A 23,975-nucleotide genomic window follows, 5' to 3' on the forward strand; every position below is an offset into this window, starting at 1 on the left:
TAGATCCGAGATTCATGGTCAGCTTGTTGGAGCTGATGTCACTGTTTCTGCTGGGCGGGTTTGTAAATGTTCTGAAACAGAAGACCGAGCCTGCAGAGGCTTTTAATGTTGCTGGAGTCAGCACTGAGGCTTCATCCACCAGGTGTACTCTGCTGGGTACGCATAGTTCACCTGCGTTCTCAGAGGATGGGGACTTCATCATTGGAGGGGTTTCCTCCATTCATTACCTACTTTCCACAGTGATTTATAATTACACCACCAAGCCTGAGCCTCCGAGATGCACAGGGAGGTCAGTAAGAAGGAGAGGTGGACATGATGTTATGTGTTTGTTTTATCTTTTAATGTTTGTCTTCACATTCTTTGTGTATCAATAGTTGTTATTGAAACATACTCCTGTCATCAACACACGTTTTATCGTTAAATTATTTTGGAATGATAAAATCTCATTTTAATATAAAGCTAAAATATAAATCTTTAAAACTTATTAAACAGGTTTGATAATACAGTAAATGTAGCTGAATTGGATATTTTACTTCTGATGCAAAGGTGAATTGCATAATATTGTGCAACAATTTAATGTTTTGCATGTTCAAATATCTTTTGAATTTCACAAGCCCTTTTCAGAGCTTTTGTATGACCGTCACAACTCAATGATTTCCTTCAGCTTCAACGCCCGGGGGCTACGCTTCTTCCGCACAATGATCTTTGCCATTGAGGAGATAAACAACAGCACAGAGTTGCTGCCTGGTGTCAAACTGGGATATCGTCTCTATGATTCCTGCGTGTCGGTTCCTGTCTCAGTGCACGTTACATTTCAGCTGGCAAATGGTCAGGATCCTGTGTTTTACCAGGACAGGAACTGTTCTCAGTCTGGAGTGGTGGTGGCTGCTGTGGGAGACTCTGGATCCACTCCATCCATCAGCATGTCACGCATCATGGGGCCCTTCAACATCCCTCTGGTGATTAGTTTAAATTGTAAACCTTAAAAATTTATAAAATTATTTGACCTGTTCTAATGAGAAGTTTCTTTTTTCCTTTCTTGACTGTAGGTGAGCCACTTTGCCACGTGTGCCTGCCTATCAGACAAAAAACAATTCCCGACTTTTTTCAGAACCATTCCCAGTGACCATTACCAAGCTGATGCACTGGCAAAACTGGTGAAACATTTTAGTTGGACTTGGATAGGAGCCGTCCACTCAGATTCAGACTACGGAAATAATGGCATGGCCTCTTTTCTTGAAGCTGCTCTCAGAGAGGGGATCTGTGTGGAGTACATTGAATCTCTCTTCAGAACTGATCCAGCGAGCAAAATCCAAAGAGTTGCCAATGTTATCCGTAGGTTTGTACATTGATTTTATTCTTTTTAATCCTTTCAATTTTGCAATTTGAGTATAATATTAAAGATGACCTCAGTCTGAGCACTAAACACTTGGCTCTGTCTTTTCAGTTCAACAGCAGTGGTTGTTGTAGCATTTGCAGCATTTGGAGAAATGAAAGTGTTGCTGGAGGAACTGGCACGAGATCCTCCTCCACCTCGTCAGTGGGTCGCGAGCGAAGCCTGGATAACTGACCCAAACCTGATGAGATGTAGTTTCTGTGCAGGAGCCATCGGTGTAGCTATTCAGCAATCTGTCATCCCAGGTCTGAGAGACTTCCTGCTGGATCTCTCTCCTTCAGAAGTGGCTGCTTCCTCAATGCTGACTGAGTTCTGGGAGGATGCGTTCAGCTGCAGCCTGACAGAAAGTGAGAAGGTTTTCTTTATTTAGCCAAAAATGTGAAAGAAAAATAAACATCTTTCATTATAAATCCAAATGAATCAATTCCTTTTTAGGTGTTCTTTTTGTATGAAATGTGTGTTCATTTGCTTACAGATATAAAATGACACTGAAAACATTTTATAGTATCTCACCAAAGTAAAGGTTTTGTTAATCTACCATGTTCTCTTTCATAAAAACACTAGATCAGATTTTTTTTATTCCATGTATTTTATTTCATATATTTTATCTGGAACATATAAACCTTTTTTACATTTTTAGAGAAGCAGGAATTTGTAGTGGTGACAATTTACAAGAAGCAATGTTGTTTTTATTCTTTCACTTTTGTTTAGTTTTGAGTTCGTTGGAATGTGAAATACAATAGTCATGTATTTACATATGAATCTGTAATGGGATTTAACTTTTTACCATTTTATTTTCTATTTCAACAATTACCAAGAAAGTGCTGCCCTCTCAATTTATCTCTTATTTGTTTTTCTTCAGCTGCTGATCCAAACAAGAGAAGATGTGATGGAACTGAAGATCTTAAAGCCCTTAAGAACCCGTACACTGAAACGTCTCAGTTAAGAGTTTCTAACATGATGTACAAGGCTGTTTATGCTGTAGCTCATGCTATTCACAATGCAGTGTGTCAAGAAAAAAATACAACTATTCAATGTGACAAACACATTGGACTGGAGCCCAAACAGGTCAGACTTCAGAATTTCAACAAGCCATTAGACTGTAAAATTAATTTAATTGAGAAATTTTTTTTCCCTTGATGTCTTTTTTTCATTTGAAGGTTTTTACTGAATTACAAAAAGTAAACTTTTCCCAAAATGGCTACCATGTTTCATTTGATGCTAATGGAGACCCTGTGGCTTTTTATGAGCTGGTAAACTGGAAGAAAAGTGAGAGTGGAGTTATTGAACTGGTAACAGTGGGATATTATGATGCATCACTGCCAAAAGGTCAGGAGTTTCGTATCAACAGGAAAATAACCTGGGTGGAAGGAGGCACACGAGTAAGGAAGGAACAACAACGGAGCAAATGAACTTTTGTCAATTTTTTTTTTTAATATTATTTCCTATTTATCTATTTCTGTCTCAGGTTCCAGTCTCCGTTTGCTCAGAGAGTTGTCCTCCAGGAACTCGTAAAGTGTTGCAGAAAGGAAAACCAATCTGCTGCTATGACTGTATACCATGTCCTGAAGGAGAGATCAGTAATATGACAGGTAAAGTCAAATAAATGTCAGTATAATTACATTATATAATGTCCTTTATTTGTATTGTTTTTTCAGATTCTCCTGACTGCTTCCCATGTCCCAGAGAGTTCTGGCCAAATTCAAACAGAGATGCTTGTTTCCACAAACCTGTGGAGTTTCTTTCCTTTAACGAAGTCCTGTCAATCATCCTGGCTACACTCTCCATCAGTGGAGCCTGTCTGGCCATCATTACGTCATTAATTTTCTTCCATCACAGAACAACACCAATTGTCAGAGCCAACAACTCTGAGCTGAGCTTCCTGCTGCTCTTCTCTCTGACTCTGTGTTTCTTATGTTCACTAACTTTCATTGGAGCCCCCTCTGAGTGGTCCTGCATGCTGCGGCACACAGCGTTTGGCATCACATTTGTTCTCTGTATCTCCTGTGTTCTTGGGAAAACTATAGTGGTTCTAATGGCCTTTAAAGCTACACTTCCTGGTAGTAATGCTATGAAATGGTTTGGTCCTCCACAACAAAGGATGACCGTAGTGTCTTTAACCTTTATCCAAGTTATAATATGTATCATATGGTTGGTTGTGAGTCCTCCCTTCCCAGTGAAAAATCTGACCACCTACAAGGAGAAGATCATCCTGGAATGTGCGTTAGGCTCTGCTGTTGGTTTCTGGGCTGTGCTCGGCTACATCGGCCTGCTGGCTGTGTTTTGCTTTGTGTTAGCTGTTCTAGCTCGGAAACTACCTGATAATTTCAACGAAGCCAAGATGATAACCTTCAGCATGTTGATATTCTGTGCCGTCTGGATCACCTTCATCCCAGCTTATGTCAGCTCTCCTGGAAAATTTACTGTGGCTGTGGAGATATTTGCCATTCTGGCCTCCAGCTTTGGACTGATACTGTGTATATTTGCTCCAAAGTGTTTCATTATTTTGTTTCATCCAGAGAAAAACACCAAGAAATTTTTAATGAACACAAAATAAGTAGATGATTTTTGAAGTCTTAGTATTTTTTTAAACATTTATAACAACTTATAACTGTGATGTGATTTGACTCTGACAAAACATAACCTGACTTGAACTTCAAAATACGTCTAAGCCCTTTATTTAGGTTAGATCCTCCAGCCTTTACATCCCATTACTCATCTCAGTTTTGTTGTGATCTGTGTTGTTTTGAGATTTTCTGTGTTTAGTTCTGTTTCCCTGTGAGTCTCTGTCCGGTCTGGTCCTCCCTGTTGATTGATCCCAGCTGTGTCTAGTTTCCTCATTACCCTCCTCGTGTATTTAAGTCCACCTGTTGTCTTTGTCTCTTGTCGGATCCTCGTCGTCTTTTGTCGTCTGTCTCTTTCCCTGTGCTGCCTCTGTTGGACTTTTATTAAATCATTCATCACTTCAACCTGGGTCTGCCTGCGTTCTGTTCCTCACCTCACTAAACCACCCCATAAATCATGACAAATTTCAGAACTGTCATTTACACAAACATGGATTTCTTATTTCTTTTAAGCAAAGAATAGATTGACATACACTTAGAGCCACTTGACGTTTTTTTTTTATGATACATCAGTCATTTGAGAAAAAGATAAGTACAGGTAATGGAAAATTTAGCATTTGCATTGTTCACTTTGTGAAGTAAACCAAATTAAATTAATTAAATACTTGGTTGTAGGCTTGTTCTTTCTGTCTTTTCCGATAATGATCAGACACCAGAGGTTACCGTTTCTCAGGCCCCTCCTCTGGAAGGTGACAAAGGTGCCTTTGGAGAGGAGCTAAAAATATTAAATTCAGAAGAAGAAAAACATCCTAGAAAACCTAATTAGTAACCATTTTGAGGCTGGAGAAATCTGACTGGGACCAAACATGCATCTGAATTAAATTTATGGGACAAAAGGGTTTCCAGTTTTCCAGGTTTTTGACAGGTTTTTGACAGGTTTCCAGTTTGCAGGTTTCTCTCTGGGCGCTCCGGCTTTGTGCCACAGTCTGAAATCTCCACTGAAATGATCCAGTAAGCGGATGTGGACTTGTGGATGTGGGTCCGGCAGGTGGCGCCGGTGCAGGGGGCCCAGTCTCCTGCTGGGGGGAGCACTGGGGTTAACACTGGGAAGCGGAACCTCAGACAGAGCACAGGGAGGCACAGGGAGGCGGAGGAGCAGCGGGAGACGATCTCTCTCTCTCTCTATATATATATATATATATATATATATATATATATATATATATCAGTGACATGCGGTGAGGTTCATCGCTGGTGAGTGACTGACTAACGACTTATATAGACACCGTGCATGTCATTGGACGTATGGAAATTTCCCGTAGGCCTACAACGATGGGAGGCAAAAAGACTAATCTTTACATGTCATCCATAGCCGCGTTAACACAGTGAAACTTTGAAATGTAGGTATTAATTTCGTGCTATGATCCACAGCAAATAGAAAGAGGTATTCTCTACGCTGCACGCAGACTTGTTGCCATAGCAACTGACAACAATGCCACTTTCATGTTTTAGGATTTAACACCAAAAAACATTCAGGAAATTTGCACACAGAACAGAATATTCAGTATTTTGTTGTAGTACGTTTTAGGCTTAATATTTTATTAATAAATAATTGCTGTGGTAGATTAGCTACCGCTCTATTTTACTGAATTATTTAGACATACAAACTGTAGCCCACAAAATGCACATTTCATTAAACAAAAACATCTTATTGCTGTCTTAATTTTACGTATCAATGAAATCCATGCACCGCTAATTCTGCACAAAAATATCTGTTCATCCAAAGCCAAGTCTATCTTCGGCATGTCTTTTCTACTCCGTTTAAGAATCATCAAACTGTCTCGAAGCAAAACTTTCAGCTCCGGTGTCGAATCCAGGCTGGGGCAAACAGTTACAACAGTGAAACTGAGCTGTGCAGTGTGGGTCCTTAGGCAAGACCCTTGGAGCTATATAGCCTACCTCATACCATGAGAGACATTGATAAGCACGACATGCCGGCTCAGACGTCGCCCGGTCAAACAAGGTCTGCGTCAGGTGCTGGGGAACCAGAGCACCTTGATGAAAAATGGGCTACTGGAACAAGAAGGAAATGGGCGAGAGATGAAAACATGGATCTGTTGGAATGCTACTACTCAAGTAACCCTAGTCAGAGGGGCTACATGCAAAGACTGTGGGAGGAATGGTTACTTCGACACCCACAGTCTACAATGACTGCCAAACAACTAGTAGCTCAGTGCTCCAACATCCGCAAACGGCAACTGCTATCACAACTTGAGATTGACGAGGTACAACACAAAGGGGAGGAGCCAGCGCGCCAGGAGTTAACTACAACTACCCGCCCAGAGACTGGGCATGTAGCCCCAGTAATGAAAGAACCGTCTGAGCTGAACGAGGCAGCAACTGACCTGAGAGAGAGAATCATGGCCCGAATGAACACCAGACAACCCCGATGCCAATTACAACGGCTGAGTGAAGTACCATCAGAAAGTCTCATTGAAGATGTGAATGCAGCATTGAGAACGATCCCTACCAACACCATAACTGAAACCAATGAACTGCATCAGTGATCCTTGAGATGCTTGGCTATAAGAGCAACCATGAGACCCAATATCCATCATGGAAAAGACGGTTAGAGGCTAAGATCAAGATAACAAGGAGGGAAGTGAGCCAACTGTCAGAGCTCCAAAGAGGTGCAATGAAAAGATCAGTACCTAAGAAGTACAGCCAGATGTACCATACCTGAAGCACTCGAAACTGCCAAACAAAGGCTCCAAGCCTTGGCCAGCCGCCTAAAGAGATACACAAGAGAGAATGAAGCCAGGAGGATTAACCGGCTCTTCTCCACCCAACCAGCTAAAGTGTACTCTCAATGGCAGGGTAATAACAACAGAGCAGGCCCACCTAGGCTGGAGACTGAACAATACTGGAAAGGCATATGGGAAAGGGAGGCGTCCCACAACAGCAATGCACAGTGGCTAACCTCTCTACGAGAAACTGGACAACTGGCTCAACTGAACCAGCTGCTACAGAATGGGACTCACCCTGAATGGTTAACTGAAGGGTGCACAATCCTGATCCAGAAGGGTCCCTCAAAGGGTTCAGTCCCATCCAACTGTCTCTCTACAACATGGAAGCTCATGTCAGGCATCATAGCAGCTAAGATAAGCGGGCACATGGATAAATACAGTCGCCCGAGACTGCAAAACCCGACACACCAACCTGTGCACCGCTTGGATTGATTACAAGAAAGCCTATGACTCAATGCCACACACTTGGATCACTGAATGCTTAGAGATGTACCTGAGACTGTACACAAGCTGTAAGGAAGGAGGCAGAGGACTAGTGAGTGTGAGAGCCACTGTCCAGGATGAAACATCCCAGATCCATAAATACATCAAGGACAAAGCCTCAACGGACGATGTGCTCAGCAAATGTCTCAGGCAATGGGGAACAGAGGACGAGGTGCTGGAGGAACCATCATGGGAAGACAAGCCCCTACATGGGATGTACCACCGACAAATAACTGAAGTGGCTGATATCAGGAAATCCTACCAATGGCTGGAGAAAGCTGGACTCAAGGACAGCACAGAGGCCCTCATCCTGGCCGCCCAGGAACAGGCCCTAAAAACCAGAGCAATAGAGGCTCAGATCTACCACACCAGACAAGACCCAAGGTGTAGGTTGTGCAAGGAGGCCTCTGAGACAGTCCAGCACATAACAGCAGGGTGCAAGATGCTGGCAGGGAAAGCGTACATGGAACGACATAACCAAGTGGCGGGCATAGTGTACAGGAACATCTGTGCCGAATATGGACTGGAAGCCCCAAGGTCAAAGTGGGGAACACCCCCAAAGGTGGTGGAGAATGACCGAGCGAACCAACCGGACATTGTGGTGGTGGATAAAGAACAGGAGCACGAGAAACTGGAGAAATACCAGGGCCTCAGAGAGGAACTGGAGAAGGCCTGGAAGGTGCATCAGGGCCCTCGGGGCAGTCACCCCCAAACTGGAGCAGTGACTCAAACAGATCCCAGGAACAACATCAGACATCTCAGTCCAGAAATGTGCAGTTCTAGGCACAGCCAAGATACTGCGCAGAACCCTCAAGCTCCCAGGCCTCTGGTAGAGGACCCGAGCTCAGAGGATGAAAGAGACCACCCGCGGAGGGTGAGAAGGGAATTTTTATATATATATATATATATATATATATATATATATATATATATATATATATATATATATATATAAGCATGAACATATATTTAGTTTTTACTTTTCCTTACATGAGTTTTTGTCAAGTAATGTATATATTTTCTTTCTTATTTCCCGTTATGAACCCATTGATTCCTTACATCAGACAGCCGCTCCCCTCTCTTGCAGGTACTGCGTGCCTCTGCTAAATCTTGTAGGGGTACGCAGTTCCTGACCATACCCCCTTACTTTCACCCCTGCATATAATGTGTAGTACAGTGAAACTGGTCACTAAGAATGCATAGTAATAAATTGTAAATGATAAATAATAAGCAATACCAAAAGAGTATGTGAGCACTGACCTAACAGGCATGAAAATACATTCAAAATTCTTAATTTCATGCACATAAATAAAAGGTAGAAAGATAAAAATAAGAGACTATGAATTCTTATAAATATGGTGTAAAAAGGAAAAATGGATGAACAATATTTCCACAGTTTCAACCTGTGTGCTTACTTTTTAAAAAAAACTTAAAAATTTATTTTTACCTCAAATTCAGTTGTGAACTTTAACCAAAGATAAAGTTCACAAAGACCTTTATCTTTACCAATGATTTTTTTTTTCATAATATGTACAATGCTAAACTAAACGTGAACTAAGGTGAAGTTGTTATCTTAAACTGATTTCAGACAGATAGATAGACGGGAACCCACCCTCTTTCCAACACGTCACATGATTATAAAACTTTAAAATGACATTCACACCCGTCTGAAGGAGCCCAAGGAGCAGAGATGTGGACTTTTCTTGTAGATCCGAGATTCACGGTCAGCTTGTTGGAGCTGATGTCACTGTTTCTGCTGGGCGGGTTTGTAAATGTTCTGAAACAGAAGACCGAGCCTGCAGAGGCTTTTAATGTTGCTGGAGTCAGCACTGAGGCTTCATCCACCAGGTGTACTCTGCTGGGTACGCCTCGATCACCTGCGTTCTCAGAGGATGGGGACTTCATCATTGGAGGGGTTTCCTCCATTCATTACCTACTTTCCACAGTGATTTATAATTACACCACCAAGCCTGAGCCTCCGAGATGCACAGGGAGGTCAGTAAGAAGGAGACGTGGAGATGATGTTATGTGTTTGTTTTATCTTTTAATGTTTGTCTTCACATTCTTAGTGTATCAATAGTTGTTATTGAAACATACTCCTGTCATCAACACACGTTTTATCGTTAAATTATTTTGGAACGATAAAATCTCATTTCAATATAAAGCTAAAATATAAATCTTTAAAACTTATTAAACAGGTTTGATAATACAGTAAATGTAGCTGAATTGGATATTTTACTTCTGATGCAAAGGTGAATAGCATAATATTGTGCAACAATTTAATGTTTTGCATGTTCAAATATCTTTTGAATTTCACAAGCCCTTTTCAGAGCTTTTGTATGACCGTCACAACTCAATGATTTCCTTCAGCTTCAACGCCCGGGGGCTGCGCTTCTTCCGCACAATGATCTTTGCCATTGAGGAGATAAACAACAGCACAGAGCTGCTGCCTGGTGTCAAACTGGGATATCGTCTCTATGATTCCTGCGTGTCGGTTCCTGTCTCAGTGCACGTTGCATTTCAGCTGGCAAATGGTCAGGATCCTGTGTTTTACCAGGACAGGAACTGTTCTCAGTCTGGAGTGGTGGTGGCTGCTGTGGGAGACTCTGGATCCTCTCCATCCATCAGCATGTCACGCATCATGGGGCCCTTCAACATCCCTCTGGTGATTAGTTTAAATTGTAAACCTTAAAAATTTATAAAATTATTTGACCTGTTCTAATGAGAAGTTTCTTTTTTCCTTTCTTGACTATAGGTGAGCCACTTTGCCACGTGTGCCTGCCTATCAGACAAAAAACAATTCCCGACTTTTTTCAGAACCATTCCCAGTGACCATTACCAAGCTGATGCACTGGCAAAACTGGTGAAACATTTTGGTTGGACGTGGATAGGAGCCGTCCACTCAGATTCAGACTATGGAAATAATGGCATGGCCTCTTTTCTTGAAGCTGCTCTCAGAGAGGGGATCTGTGTGGAGTACATTGAATCTCTCTTCAGAACTGATCCAGCGAGCAAAATCCAAAGAGTTGCCAATGTTATCCGTAGGTTTGTACATTGATTTTATTCTTTTTATCCTGTCAATTTTGCAATTTGAGTATAATATTAAAGATGACCTCAGTCTGAGCACTAAACACTTGGCTCTGTCTTTTCAGTTCAACAGCAGTGGTTGTTGTAGCATTTGCAGCTATTGGAGAAATGAAAGTGTTGCTGGAAGAACTGGCACGAGATCCTCCTCCACCTCGTCAGTGGGTCGCGAGCGAAGCCTGGATAACTGACCCAAACCTGATGAGATGCAGTTTCTGTGCAGGAGCCATCGGTGTAGCTATTCAGCAATCTGTCATCCCAGGTCTGAGAGACTTCCTGCTGGATCTCTCTCCTTCAGAAGTGGCTGCTTCCTCAATGCTGACTGAGTTCTGGGAGGATGCGTTCAGCTGCAGCCTGACAGAAAGTGAGAAGGTTTTCTTTATTTAGCCAAAAATGTGAAAGAAAAATAAACATCTTTCATTATAAATCCAAGTGAATCAATTCCTTTTTAGGTGTTCTTTTTGTATGAAATGTGTGTTCATTTGCTTACAGATATAAAATGACACTGAAAACATTTTATAGTATCTCACCAAAGTAAAGGGTTTTTTTTATTTACCATGTTCTCTTTCATAAAAACACTAGATCAGATTTTTTATTCCATATATTTTATTTCATATATTTTATCTGGAACATATAAACCTTTTTTACATTTTTAGAGAAGCAGGAATTTGTAGTGGTGACAATTTACAAGAAGCAATGTTGTTTTTATTCTTTCACTTTTGTTTAGTTTTGATTTCGTTGGAATGTGAAATACAATAGTCATGTATTTACATATGAATCTGTAATGGGATTTAACTTTTTACCATTTTATTTTCTATTTCAACAATTACCAAGAAAGTGCTGCCCTCTCCATTTATCTCTTATTTGTTTTTCTTCAGCTGCTGATCCAAACAAGAGAAGATGTGATGGAACTGAAGATCTTAAAGCCCTTAAGAACCCGTACACTGAAACGTCTCAGTTAAGAGTTTCTAACATGATGTACAAGGCTGTTTATGCTGTAGCTCATGCTATTCACAATGCAGTGTGTCAAGAAAAAAATACAACTATTCAATGTGACAAACACATTGGACTGGAGCCCAAACAGGTCAGACTTCAGAATTTCAACAAGCCATTAGACTGTAAAATTAATTTAATTGAGAAATTATTTTCCCTTGATGTCTTTTTTTCATTTGAAGGTTTTTAGTGAATTACAAAAAGTAAACTTTTCCCAAAATGGCTACCATGTTTCATTTGATGCTAATGGAGACCCTGTGGCTTTTTATGAGCTGGTAAACTGGCAGAAAAGTGAGAGTGGAGTTATTGAACTGATAACAGTGGGATATTATGATGCATCACTGCCAAGAGGTCAGGAGTTTCGTATCAACAGGAAAATAACCTGGGTGGAAGGAGGCACACGAGTAAGGAAGGAACAACAACGGAGCAAATTAACTTTTGTCAAATTTTTTTTTTAAATATTATTTCCTATTTATCTATTTCTGTCTCAGGCTCCAGTCTCCGTTTGCTCAGAGAGTTGTCCTCCAGGAACTCGTAAAGTGTTGCAGAAAGGAAAACCAATCTGCTGCTATGACTGTGTACCATGTCCTGAAGGAGAGATCAGTAATATGACAGGTAAAGTCAAAATAAATGTCAGTATAATTACATTCTATAATGTCCTTTATTTATATTGTTTTTTCAGATTCTCCTGATTGCTTCCCATGTCCAGGAGAGTTCTGGCCAAATTCAAACAGAGATGCTTGTTTTCCCAAACCTGTGGAGTTTCTTTCCTTTAACGAAGTCCTGTCAATCATCCTCGCTACACTCTCCATCAGTGGAGCCTGTCTGGCCATCATTACGTCATTAATTTTCTTCCATCACAGAACAACTCCGATTGTCAGAGCCAACAACTCTGAGCTGAGCTTCCTGCTGCTCTTCTCTCTGACTCTGTGTTTCTTATGTTCACTAACTTTCATTGGAGCCCCCTCTGAGTGGTCCTGCATGCTGCGGCACACAGCGTTTGGCATCACATTTGTTCTCTGTATCTCCTGTGTTCTTGGGAAAACTATAGTGGTTCTAATGGCCTTTAAAGCTACACTTCCTGGTAGTAATGCTATGAAATGGTTTGGTCCTCTTCAACAAAGGTTGACTGTAGTGGCTCTCACCTTAATTCAGGTTATAATTTGTATCATATGGTTGGTTGTGAGTCCTCCCTTCCCAGTGAAAAATCTGAGCACCTACAAGGAGAAGATCATCCTGGAATGTGCGTTAGGCTCTGCTGTTGGTTTCTGGGCTGTGCTCGGCTACATCGGCCTGCTGGCTGTGTTTTGCTTTGTGTTAGCTGTTCTAGCTCGGAAACTACCTGATAATTTCAACGAAGCCAAGATGATAACCTTCAGCATGTTGATATTCTGTGCCGTCTGGATCACCTTCATCCCAGCTTATGTCAGCTCTCCTGGAAAATTTACTGTGGCTGTGGAGATATTTGCCATTCTGGCCTCCAGTTTTGGACTGATACTGTGTATATTTGCTCCAAAGTGTTTCATTATTTTGTTTCATCCAGAGAAAAACACCAAGAAATTTTTAATGAACAAAAACTGATATTATCTTATTAGAACAATGGTCCCTAAATCTCCATCTTAGTAGATGATTTTTGAAGTCTTAGTATTTTTTTAAACATTTATAACAACTTATAACTGTGATGTGATTTGACTCTGACAAAACATAACCTGACTTGAACTTCAAAATACGTCTAAGCCCTTTATTTAGGTTAGATCCTCCAGCCTTTACATCCCATTACTCATCTCAGTTTTGTTGTGATCTGTGTTGTTTTGAGATTTTCTGTGTTTAGTTCTGTTTCCCTGTGAGTCTCTGTCCGGTCTGGTCCTCCCTGTTGATTGATCCCAGCTGTGTCTAGTTTCCTCATTACCCTCCTCGTGTATTTAAGTCCACCTGTTGTCTTTGTCTCTTGTCGGATCCTCGTCGTCTTTTGTCGTCTGTCTCTTTCCCTGTGCTGCCTCTGTTGGACTTTTATTAAATCATTCATCACTTCAACCTGGGTCTGCCTGCGTTCTGTTCCTCACCTCACTAAACCACCCCATAAATCATGACAAATTTCAGAACTGTCATTTACACAAACATGGATTTCTTATTTCTTTTAAGCAAAGAATAGATTGACATACACTTAGAGCCACTTGACGTTTTTTTTTGATACATCAGTCATTTGAGAAAAAGATAAGTACAGGTAATGGAAAATTTGGCATTCAGATTTTTCACTTTGTGAAGTAAACCAAATTAAATTAATTAAAAATTTGGTTTGTAGGCTTGTTCTTTCTGTTTTTTCCCTCAACTTATCATCGAGGACATCATCAGATGGTCATGCAAACCAAATATCACCTTAAGAAAATGATTATCAATGGTAATGTTGAGTGACATGGAGAAAAAACACTGGGATAAATAAAAAAAAAAAAAGCTGGGCTAAGTATATGAAAGCTGTAACATTTTAATAACAGCATCTTGATGATAAAATAAATCTTCATTGTTATTGTATTAACATATAATCTGTTATTTTCATGACAAAATTAAAACATAAAAAATAAAACATTTAAACATAAAAATGATTACATTGAGAAATGCACAGGACTGCATCTGAGCTTTAACATATTCGTAATCCATGCAAATTAAGTTAATTCTATAAATGTTTGATAATAAGTCTTCAGCGGACATTGAACTACAAATCTTTTAGCTAAACTGACTATACTTTGAGATTTCGAAAAATACTTTGAAGGTGAATGTTGCTCTTTAATGTTGCTGTGGTTCATCTCTGGTCATTCTGTTGGAGTCTTATTAGTTGCGCTCATCCAGTGTGAAACTCCGGAATTATAAAAGATGTGTATTTGGATTCTGTCTTTAGAATATTTATGTAAATAAATTAATGCGTGGATATTTGTTTGCATCTTTTGATTGCATTACATACATCCAAAAGGTTGCACATCAAAAAAGAAACAAATAAAGCGCCACAATACAGATTTATTTGTATGTATACCAAATAATCAGCTAATCTAAATAGTTTTCATCATGTTTGGCCAGCAATGAATTTCTGTAAGACAAAATTATGTTCAGTCCAAAAAAAGCCACAACTTCCAGGTTCTCCATTGCTGAGCATAGAGATGTTTCTCATGGTAGTGAACAACAGACAGTAACAGAGACGTTCACAGCTGGGGTGGAAAAAAAATCTGACCAGTTAGAGTGAGACTTTACTCTGTAGAGTCTTCTTTTATAAGTTACTCATGACATTACAAAAGTAAAACACAAAATCACTGAGGAAAATAGTAAAAACTGCCAGACTGAATTAGATAACTTGGAACACATCTAAAGATTGAAATCTCTTGGCAAAATAGAATTATTATTGCATGTATGCATATAAAAAAACAACATTTGATCGGATCAATAATATCTAGGTAAAGGTGATAAACATATTTTTATAAAACTTACACCTGCACCGGTCAATAATAATCACAACGATACTATATGAAGTTGTACAGTTGCTAAAATCTAACCATAATAAAATGCGTCACAATAAAATAGACACATAAAGTCTGGAGAAACTAAAAACACAAACTTAGGTGACAAATATATTGCATTGATACTGAGATCCACTGAAAACATTTCCAAATTATACCTCCAAGTTAATAATTTCTAAAACACCTGCAAGGACTTTGGAATATTTAGGAATTCAATTGATAATACACTTCTTCTGTAATTCTGCTGCTATTCTTTAGATAATTCATCATCAGTTGCTTTTCAAATATTTTCTTGGTGTTTTTCTCTGGTTGACACAAAATAATGAAACACTTTGGAGCAAATATACACAGTATCAGTCCAAAACTGGAGGCCAGAATAGCAAATATCTCCACAGCCACAGTAAATTTTCCAGGAGAGCTGACATAAGCTGGGATGAAGGTGATCCAGACGGCACAGAATATCAACATGCTGAAGGTTATCATCTTGGCTTCGTTGAAATTATCAGGTAGTTTCCGAGCTAGAACAGCTAACACAAAGCAAAACACAGCCAGCAGGCCGATGTAGCCGAGCACAGCCCAGAAACCAACAGCAGAGCCTAACGCACATTCCAGGATGATCTTCTCCTTGTAGGTGGTCAGATTTTTCACTGGGAAGGGAGGACTCACAACCAACCATATGATACATATTATAACTTGAATAAATGTAAAAGACACTACAGTCAACCTTTGTTGTGGAGGACCAAACCATTTCATAGCATTACTACCAGGAAGTGTAGCTTTAAAGGCCATTAGAACCACTATAGTTTTCCCAAGAACACAGGAGATACAGAGAACAAATGTGATGCCAAACGCTGTGTGCCGCAGCATGCAGGACCACTCAGAGGGGGCTCCAATGAAAGTTAGTGAACATAAGAAACACAGAGTCAGAGAGAAGAGCAGCAGGAAGCTCAGCTCAGAGTTGTTGGCTCTGACAATTGGAGTTGTTCTGTGATGGAAGAAAAGCATTCCTGTAATAATGGCCAGAAAGGCTCCACCAACAGAAAATCCAGCCAGGATGATTGACAGGACTTCATCAAAGGAAAGAAATTCAACTGGTTTGGGGAAACAAGTGTCTCTGTTTGCATTTGGCCAGAACTCTCCTGGACATGGGAAACACTCGAGAGAATCTGAAAAAAAAAAAAAAAAAAAAAAAAATATATATATATATATATATATATATATATATATATATATATATATATATATATATATATATATATATATATATATATATATATGTATATATATATATATATATATATATATATATATATATATATATATATATATATATATATATATATATATATACAAATAGTTTTCTTATTACATAAAGATTTAAGAATGTGGATAAATTTGAAAACACATTTGAATTTACCTGTCATATTACTGATCTCTCCTTCAGGACATGGTACACAGTCATAGCAGCAGATTGGTTTTCCTTTCTGCAACACTTTACGAGTTCCTGGAGGACAACTCTCTGAGCAAACGGAGACTGGAACCTGAGACAGAAACAGAGAAAAAAAGCCTTATATTTTTGAAGCAGCATCAATAATACAATTGATCACTGCTAAAACAATCATCGTTTTGTTTATTACTTCTTTTCTCCTTTCCACCCAGGTTATGTTCCTGTTGATACGAAACTCCTGACCTCTTGGCAGTGAAGCATCATAATATCCCACTGTTATCAGTTCAATAACTCCACTCTCACTTTTCTCCCAGTTTACCAGCTCATAAAAAGCCACAGGGTCTCCATTAGCATCAAACGACACATGGTAACCATTCTTGGAGAAGTTCACTTTCTTCAGTTCAACAAAAATCTTCAAATAAAAGAAAAGACAAAGACATACTGTGAGCCATGTTTTTTAGAGAGATTAAAAGAAGTTGCCAGTCTGTAATTGTTCATGAAAACACAAGTATATATTTTTTTACATCTATGGACTAACCTGTTTGGGCTCCAATCTGATGTGGTCGTCATATTGAATTGATTTCCCTTTTTTCTGCCACACTGCATTGTGAATAGCATGAGCTACAGCATAAACAGCCTTGTACATCATGTTAGTAACTCTTAACTGAGACGTTTCAGTGTACGGGTTCTTAAGGGTTTTAAGATCTTCATTTCCTTCACATCCTCTCCTGTTTGGATCAGCAGCTGGAGACAAACAGATACATTTGTTTTTCAAACTACATTATTTGCATCATGTACTCTTAATGTTATCTTCAATAAAAATAAAACTCTGTAAATGTTTCTTACATAAATTCATGCAGCCCTATTTATTTGCCTCTGTAATTAGACTACCTACACATCTCTACAGATTTGACATAGATAAAGTATTGCTGTTATTAATCAAAGTTAAATCAATGTAATCATCTTCAGGTCTACTTACTACTCACTTGTGGTCAGGCTGCAGTTGAACGCATCCTCCCAGAACTCAGAAAGCAGTGGGGAAGCAGCCACGTCAGAGGGAGAGAGATCCAGCAGAAACTCTCTCAGACCTGGGATGACAGATTGCTGGATGGCAACTCCGATGGCTCCTGCACAGAAACTGAAGCTCATCAAGAGTGGATCTGTTACCCAAGACTCACTCCCGATCCACTGACGGGGTGGAGGAGGATCCCGAGCCAGTTCCTCTAGTAGGACTTTCATATCACCAGAGGCTGTAAATGCCACCACAACCACCGCTGTGGATCTGAAGAGACGATAGAATGTGTTAGGTCCAACTAGCAGCTTATAAGCAAATTTAACCCTTTCTACATACAGATGATACTAATTTCATGTAAACATTTCTAAAAAGAACAAACAAAAAAATCAAGATCTCCAGCAATAAAAAAAAAAATCTGCAACATTTTTGTAAATTTATTCTAAAACAAAATCAAAAGCCAGGTCTACAAAAGCACAAACCTACGGATAACATCTGCTACTCTCCTGATCTTGCTCTGCTGGTTGGTTCTAAAAAAGGATTCAGTGTACTCCACACAGATCCCCTCTCTGAGAGCAGCTTCAAGAAAAGACGCCATGCCATTATTTCCATAGTCTGAGTCTGAGTGGACGGCTCCTATCCAAGTCCAACCAAAATGTTTCACCAGCTTGGCCAGTGCATCAGCTTGATAATGGTCGCTGGGAATGGTTCTGAAAAAAGTCGGGAACTGCTGTTTGTCTGAAAGGCAGGCACACGTGGCAAAGTGGCTCACCTACAGCAAAAACAAAAAGAAGGAAAATATTAGGAGAGGTAGAATAAATTGACACATTTGATCATTTTAGACTAATCACCAGAGGGATGTTGAAGGGCCCCATGATGCGTGACATGCTGATGGATGGAGTGGATCCAGAGTCTCCCACAGCAGCCACCACCACTCCAGACTGAGAACAGTTCCTGTCCTGGTAAAACACAGGATCCGGGCCGTTTGCCAGCTGAAAAGCAACGTGCACTGAGACAGGAACCGACACGCAGGAATCATAGAGACGATATCCCAGTTTGACACCAGGCAGCAGCTCTGTGCTGTTGTTTATCTCCTCAATGGCAAAGATCATTGTGCGGAAGAAGCGCAGCCCCCGGGCGTTGAAGCTGAAGGAAATGGATTAGGTGAAAGACGAATAAAAACTTTGAAACCTGTCTCAAACATTGAAAGATCTTAAGACTTGCAACAAAGAAAAAAATGAACACAAAAAAATAAAGAATTGAATCTAATGTTGGGAAGGAGTTAGTCCGTGCTGTAATGTAATTTAGAGGTGTAACATATAAGGAATTAGGTATTCATTTAAATATTGTAACAAATTTAAATTAAATTTTAAAAGTTCAAGCAAAACAATGCATCTAACTTAAATAAGAATTAAATTCCATATATACAACTTCAAAAGAAATATAAGTTCATTACTTTTATTATTTAATCAGAAGTCAAACCTTAAATTGGCTTAAAAGAGTGAAAGTACACAGTAATAATGACAACATGGTGACGTCAGACTAAGACGGCTGCTGATTATGATCTTAAAACTTTATGAACCAAACGTATCTGATTATTTTCCCCCAGTATCACAGCAAGCACAAATCACACATAACATCATGTCCACCTCTCCTTCTTACTGACCTCCCTGTGCATCTCGGAGGCTCAGGCTTGGTGGTGTAATTATAAATCACTGTGGAAAGTTGGTAATGAATGGAGGAAACCCCTCCAATGATGAAGTCCCCATCCTCTGAGAACGCAGGTGAACGAGGCGTACCCAGCAGAGTACACCTGGTGGATGAAGCCTCAGCGCTGACTCCAGGCTCAGTCCTCTGTGTCAGGACATTTACAGACTGAGCCAAGAGAACCAGTGACATCAGCTCCAGTAAAATGACTAAGAATCTCGGACCAATGAAGAGGGTCCGCATTTCCATCCGTCGGGTTTCGTTTGCTGTGTGCAAATGTTGTTTTACAGGCCTTTAAATATCTAAATCACGTCGGTTGTTTATTAGAGGGAGGCTTCACCTATGATATTTAAGCTTTTAATGATATGAATAGTCATGAATTAAATTAACACGTTTTTACTTTCCAGATCTCATTTGAACAACCAACAAAGGACAAAAAACAATCCTGCAAATCATTTATTCACTTTTTTTTTTCTTTTTATTTTATCTCAAGTTGCATTGCAATCTGCATTGGGACCAATTCATATATTTACTGCTCAAATGTATCTCAGGGTTTGGAGTGTGTATGATTCAGAGAAACAACCAACAACCAAGTGACAAACAAACTTGTTTATTGACTGAGTCAGTAATATAACATCAGCAGAACACAGAGTGTGACACATTGTACTGGATATACTGGTGAGAAAAATCAGGAACAGACACACATAAAGCTTCGCAAAATTACAAAGATTCAACTATTTTGAAACAGAGGGATAGTAGAAGATTAAACTGAATTGAAGAGAAAAAAGTCAGATTGAAAGAATATTACTTTACTTTAGAAGCTAAAATAGAAAGCAGATTTGCCCAATTAATTTATAGCAAAGAGAGCTGTGATTGGCTTATTTAACAGCTAAACTAGTAGAAAACAAATTACAAAGATTCAGAAGATAAAGTTTGTCTTATCTCCAATATGTGATGATTTTTTTTCCTTCAAAAATCATGAACACATAGTTGTTTATAGCAAAGTACTTTTTTGGGTTTCAGTATGTGTATTATCAGAAATGTTTCACAAGCTATAAAAATGAAACTGAGCTAAAGTGGCGAACTGGATTTAGCCAGAAATATGTTTTAGGGGAAAGGAAAAAAGCAAAAAAAATATATTTAGATGACAAAATCATAATATCAGTATAAGTAGATAATTATCAAAAGACTGCCCCATATTGTTATCTAATGTTAAACTATGAAAGTTTTTTCTTAAATACATGTGACCACTTTACAATGTGTCGGTTTATTCGTAATAAACTTTTTTTTGTCACTTTCCTACCGATCTTCTTGCAATTTACCATCAATTCTTGTTCATCAAAGATTTCTTAGTGTTTTTTTCAGGTCGCAGCAAAATGATGAAACACTTTGGAGCAAATATACACAGTATCAGTCCAAAGCTGGAGGCCAGAATAGCAAATATCTCCACAGCCACAGTAAATTTTCCAGGAGAGCTGACATAAGCTGGGATGAAGGTGATCCAGACGGCACAGAATATCAACATGCTGAAGGTTATCATCTTGGCTTCGTTGAAATTATCAGGTAGTTTCCGAGCTAGAACAGCTAACACAAAGCAAAACACAGCCAGCAGGCCGATGTAGCCGAGCACAGCCCAGAAACCAACAGCAGAGCCTAACGCACATTCCAGGATGATCTTCTCCTTGTAGGTGGTCAGATTTTTCACTGGGAAGGGAGGACTCACAACCAACCATATGATACATATTATAACTTGAATGAAGGTGATTGACACTACAGTCATTCTTTGTTGTGGAGGACCAAACCATTTCATAGCATTACTACCAGGAAGTGTAGCTTTAAAGGCCATTAGAACCACTATAGTTTTCCCAAGAACACAGGAGATACAGAGAACAAATGTGATGCCAAACGCTGTGTGCCGCAGCATGCAGGACCACTCAGAGGGGGCTCCAATGAAGGTTAGTGAACATAAGAAACACAGAGTCAGAGAGAAGAGCAGCAGGAAGCTCAGCTCAGAGTTGTTGGCTCTAACAATCGGAGTTGTTCTGTGATGGAAGAAAATCACTGCTGTAATGACGGCCAGAAATGCTCCACTAACAGAAAATACAGCCAGGATGATTGACAGGACTTCATTATAGGAAAGAAACTCAACAAGTTTGGGAAAACAAGCATCTCTTTTTGCATTTGGCCAGAACTCTCCTGGACATGGGAAACACTCGAGAGAATCTAACAGAAAAACAAAAATAAAAACAGTGTACTTATTACATAAATATTCAAAAATGTGGATAAATTTGAAAATACATTTGACTTTACCTGTCATATTACTGATTTCTCCTTCAGGACATGGTATACAGTCGTAGCAGCAGATTGGTTTTCCTTTCTGCAACACTTTACGAGTTCCTGGAGGACAACTCTCTGAGCAAATGGAGACTGGAACCTGAGACACAGACAGAGAAAATAAATTCAATTAGTTTACAACCAGCATTATCAAAACAATTACTGCTAAGACAATCATCTTTCTGATTTTTACTTCTTTTGTCCCTTCCAACCAGCTTAAGTTCCTGTTGATACGAAACTCCTGCCCTCTTGGCAGTGAAGCATCATAATATCCCACTGTTACCAGTTCAATAACTCCACTCTCACTTTTCTGCCAGTTTACCAGCTCATAAAAAGCCACAGGGTCTCCATTAGCATCAAACGACACACGGTAACCATTCTTGGAGAAGTTCACTTTCTTCAATTCAATAAAAACCTTCAAATAAAAAGAAAAATACAAATACATACCATCAGAGTCCTTCAAAGTGAATTTTAAAGAAAGTTAGTAGTTTGTAATTGTTAATGAAATATTCAGTGAAGTTTGTTTCTCTCTGAACTGACCTGTTTGGGCTCCAGTTTGATGTGGTTGTCACAGTGTGTGGCTGTATTTGTTATCTGACACACTGCATTGTGAATAGCATGAGCTATTGCATAAACAGCCTTGTACACCATGTTAGAAATCCTTAACTGAGACGTTTCAGTGTACGGGCTTCTTAGGGTTTTAATATCTTCAGTTCCGTCACATCCTCTCCTGTTTGGATCAGCAGCTGAAAACAGAGATTTTTTTTTCTGTTTATAAGTAAATTATGTAAACAGTTGTAACACCAAAATATCTGGTACTTCTTATGTTATTCTCAAATAAAAAAAACTGCAAGAATTTTATATAATTATGTAAATTTACGAATCTGTACATACAAGATGTTTTGGTTGCGTAATTTGCCTACAGAGTTAAGAATCATGTTCAATGCAAACAAACAAAAATATATACATAATGGTAGGAAAAAATATGGGTTACAAAAAGTATTTCATACCTTTCTTCTGGTCTACATAAATTATTTACATGAAAGATTCAAGAATGGTTGTATAAAAAGGCCAAAGTTTTCATTACAGCTGATTTCACATATTTCCAGAAGTCACACACTAACATTATTACTGTGTGGCAAAGTTTGATGAAAATTAATTTCAGTTCACTTTGATGATATACCAGAGGGGAAAACATTCATATTTCACTAACAAATATCAGAAAATAGATCTATGTCAATGTCAAAATATTTCAAATAATCAAATACCAGCAGTTTCATTTCATATTATTCTGTTAATAAAAGTAAAAGCCAGCATAAAAACTTTCACATTATCTCACTTGTGGTCAGGCTGCAGTTGAACGCATCCTCCCAGAACTCAGAAAGCAGTGGGGAAGCAGCCACGTCAGAGGGAGAGAGATCTAGGAGGAAGTCTCTCAGACCTGGGATGACAGATTGCTGGATGGCAACTCCGATGGCTCCTGCACAGAAACTGAAGCTCATCAAGAGTGGATCTGTTACCCAAGACTCACTCCCGATCCACTGACGGGGTGGAGGAGGATCCCGAGCCAGTTCCTCTAGTAGGACTTTCATATCACCAGAGGCTGTAAATGCCACCACAACCACCGCTGTGGATCTGAAGAGACGATAGAATGTGTTAGGTCCAACTAGCAGCTTATAAGCAAATTTAACCCTTTCTACATACAGATGATACTAATTACATGTAAACATTTCTAAAAAGAACAAACAAAAAAATCAAGATCTCCAGCAATAAAAAAAAAAAATCTGCAACATTTTTGTAAATGTATTCTAAAACAAAATCAAAAGCCAGGTCTACAAAAGCACAAACCTACGGATAACATCTGCTACTCTCCTGATCTTGCTCTGCTGGTTGGTTCTAAAAAAGGATTCAGTGTACTCCACACAGATCCCCTCTCTGAGAGCAGCTTCAAGAAAAGACGCCATGCCATTATTTCCATAGTCTGAGTCTGAGTGGACGGCTCCTATCCAAGTCCAACCAAAATGTTTCACCAGCTTGGCCAGTGCATCAGCTTGATAATGGTCGCTGGGAATGGTTCTGAAAAAAGTCGGGAACTGCTGTTTGTCTGAAAGGCAGGCACACGTGGCAAAGTGGCTCACCTACAGCAAAAACAAAAAGAAGGAAAATATTAGGAGAGGTAGAATAAATTGACACATTTGATCATTTTAGACTAATCACCAGAGGGATGTTGAAGGGCCCCATGATGCGTGACATGCTGATGGATGGAGTGGATCCAGAGTCTCCCACAGCAGCCACCACCACTCCAGACTGAGAACAGTTTTCTCCTCTGTAAACCACAGGATCCGGGCCGTTTGCCAGCTGAAAAGCAACGTGCACTGAGACAGGAACCGACACGCAGGAATCATAGAGACGATATCCCAGTTTGACACCAGGCAGCAGCTCTGTGCTGTTGTTTATCTCCTCAATGGCAAAGATCATTGTGCGGAAGAAGCGCAGCCCCCGGGCGTTGAAGCTGAAGGAAATGGATTAGGTGAAAGACGAATAAAAACTTTGAAACCTGTCTCATTTACATCAAAATCCAGTCAGTCTTACAAGAAACAAGAAACAAGAAATGAAACAAAGAGAAAAGTTGGAGAAAGAGAAAT

The 23,975-nt window shown here is 39.4% G+C and overlaps 4 protein-coding genes and 1 pseudogene across 6 annotated transcripts; 2 read left to right on the forward strand and 3 right to left on the reverse strand.

The window, feature by feature from the left end:
- Positions 1–698: 698 nt before the first annotated feature.
- Positions 699–3,953, forward strand: LOC148155876 (extracellular calcium-sensing receptor-like). Its single transcript, XM_088011401.1, has 7 exons — positions 699–959; positions 1,050–1,339; positions 1,448–1,743; positions 2,259–2,464; positions 2,557–2,778; positions 2,865–2,988; positions 3,055–3,953. Exons 1-7 carry the CDS (start codon positions 699–701, stop codon positions 3,951–3,953), a joined length of 2,298 nt encoding a protein of 765 aa, XP_087867527.1.
- A 5,588-nt stretch (positions 3,954–9,541) lies between these two features.
- LOC148155877 (extracellular calcium-sensing receptor-like) lies at positions 9,542–13,454 on the forward strand. 2 transcript variants are annotated; one of them, XM_088011402.1, is made up of 7 exons: positions 9,542–9,915; positions 10,006–10,295; positions 10,403–10,698; positions 11,213–11,418; positions 11,510–11,731; positions 11,819–11,942; positions 12,010–13,454. In XM_088011402.1, the coding sequence occupies exons 1-7, from the start codon at positions 9,607–9,609 to the stop codon at positions 12,906–12,908; spliced, it is 2,346 nt and encodes a 781-aa protein (XP_087867528.1). In that variant the 5' UTR covers positions 9,542–9,606; the 3' UTR covers positions 12,909–13,454. The 2 variants fall into 2 exon arrangements, with proteins under 2 accessions (XP_087867528.1, XP_087867529.1); XM_088011403.1 differs by having other exon boundaries at positions 9,621–9,915; positions 10,403–10,706; positions 11,230–11,418.
- Positions 13,455–14,363: 909 nt separating this feature from the next.
- LOC148155878 (extracellular calcium-sensing receptor pseudogene) lies at positions 14,364–15,962 on the reverse strand (annotated as a pseudogene).
- Positions 15,963–16,244: 282 nt separating this feature from the next.
- On the reverse strand, positions 16,245–19,245 carry LOC148155879 (extracellular calcium-sensing receptor-like). The gene is made up of 7 exons (XM_088012144.1): positions 18,956–19,245; positions 18,141–18,435; positions 17,772–18,061; positions 17,264–17,559; positions 16,816–17,021; positions 16,481–16,689; positions 16,245–16,373 (listed from the first exon to the last, which is right to left on the reverse strand). The coding sequence occupies exons 1-7, from the start codon at positions 19,243–19,245 to the stop codon at positions 16,325–16,327; spliced, it is 1,635 nt and encodes a 544-aa protein (XP_087868270.1). The 3' UTR covers positions 16,245–16,324.
- A 1,034-nt stretch (positions 19,246–20,279) lies between these two features.
- LOC148155880 (extracellular calcium-sensing receptor-like) lies at positions 20,280–23,975 on the reverse strand. Of its 2 annotated transcripts, none has more exons than XM_088012013.1 (7): positions 23,548–23,975; positions 23,179–23,468; positions 22,670–22,965; positions 21,871–22,076; positions 21,524–21,745; positions 21,307–21,430; positions 20,280–21,219 (listed from the first exon to the last, which is right to left on the reverse strand). In XM_088012013.1, exons 1-7 carry the CDS (start codon positions 23,806–23,808, stop codon positions 20,321–20,323), a joined length of 2,298 nt encoding a protein of 765 aa, XP_087868139.1. In that variant the 5' UTR covers positions 23,809–23,975; the 3' UTR covers positions 20,280–20,320. The 2 variants fall into 2 exon arrangements, with proteins under 2 accessions (XP_087868139.1, XP_087868140.1); XM_088012014.1 differs by having other exon boundaries at positions 21,871–22,060; positions 22,660–22,965.

Source organism: Poecilia mexicana, unplaced genomic scaffold (genome assembly GCF_051168715.1).
Source record: "Poecilia mexicana isolate PSO_F unplaced genomic scaffold, ASM5116871v1 scaffold_13, whole genome shotgun sequence".
NCBI classification, from domain to species: Eukaryota; Metazoa; Chordata; class Actinopteri; order Cyprinodontiformes; family Poeciliidae; genus Poecilia; species Poecilia mexicana.

What these genes read in the sequence shown, in the direction of transcription:
- LOC148155876 (XM_088011401.1), top strand. Translation starts at nt 699, where the DNA reads ATGATCTTTGCCATTGAGGAGATAAACAACAGCACAGAGTTGCTGCCT. An exon ending in GGCCCTTCAACATCCCTCTG is followed by an intron (nt 960 to 1,049) that starts GTGATTAGTTTA and finishes TCTTGACTGTAG; the next exon opens with GTGAGCCACTTTGCCACGTG. An exon ending in CAGCTGCAGCCTGACAGAAA is followed by an intron (nt 1,744 to 2,258) that starts GTGAGAAGGTTT and finishes GTTTTTCTTCAG; the next exon opens with CTGCTGATCCAAACAAGAGA.
- LOC148155877 (XM_088011402.1), top strand. Translation starts at nt 9,607, where the DNA reads ATGATTTCCTTCAGCTTCAACGCCCGGGGGCTGCGCTTCTTCCGCACA. An exon ending in GGCCCTTCAACATCCCTCTG is followed by an intron (nt 9,916 to 10,005) that starts GTGATTAGTTTA and finishes TCTTGACTATAG; the next exon opens with GTGAGCCACTTTGCCACGTG. An exon ending in GTTGCCAATGTTATCCGTAG is followed by an intron (nt 10,296 to 10,402) that starts GTTTGTACATTG and finishes CTGTCTTTTCAG; the next exon opens with TTCAACAGCAGTGGTTGTTG.
- LOC148155879 (XM_088012144.1), bottom strand. Translation starts at nt 19,245, where the DNA reads ATGGAAATGCGGACCCTCTTCATTGGTCCGAGATTCTTAGTCATTTTA. An exon ending in CAACTGCAGCCTGACCACAA is followed by an intron (nt 17,022 to 17,263) that starts GTGAGTAGTAAG and finishes GTTTGTCTCCAG; the next exon opens with CTGCTGATCCAAACAGGAGA. An exon ending in TCAGATTGGAGCCCAAACAG is followed by an intron (nt 16,690 to 16,815) that starts GTTAGTCCATAG and finishes TTTTATTTGAAG; the next exon opens with ATTTTTGTTGAACTGAAGAA.
- LOC148155880 (XM_088012013.1), bottom strand. Translation starts at nt 23,808, where the DNA reads ATGATCTTTGCCATTGAGGAGATAAACAACAGCACAGAGCTGCTGCCT. An exon ending in GGCCCTTCAACATCCCTCTG is followed by an intron (nt 23,469 to 23,547) that starts GTGATTAGTCTA and finishes TTTTTGCTGTAG; the next exon opens with GTGAGCCACTTTGCCACGTG. An exon ending in CAACTGCAGCCTGACCACAA is followed by an intron (nt 22,077 to 22,669) that starts GTGAGATAATGT and finishes CTCTGTTTTCAG; the next exon opens with CTGCTGATCCAAACAGGAGA.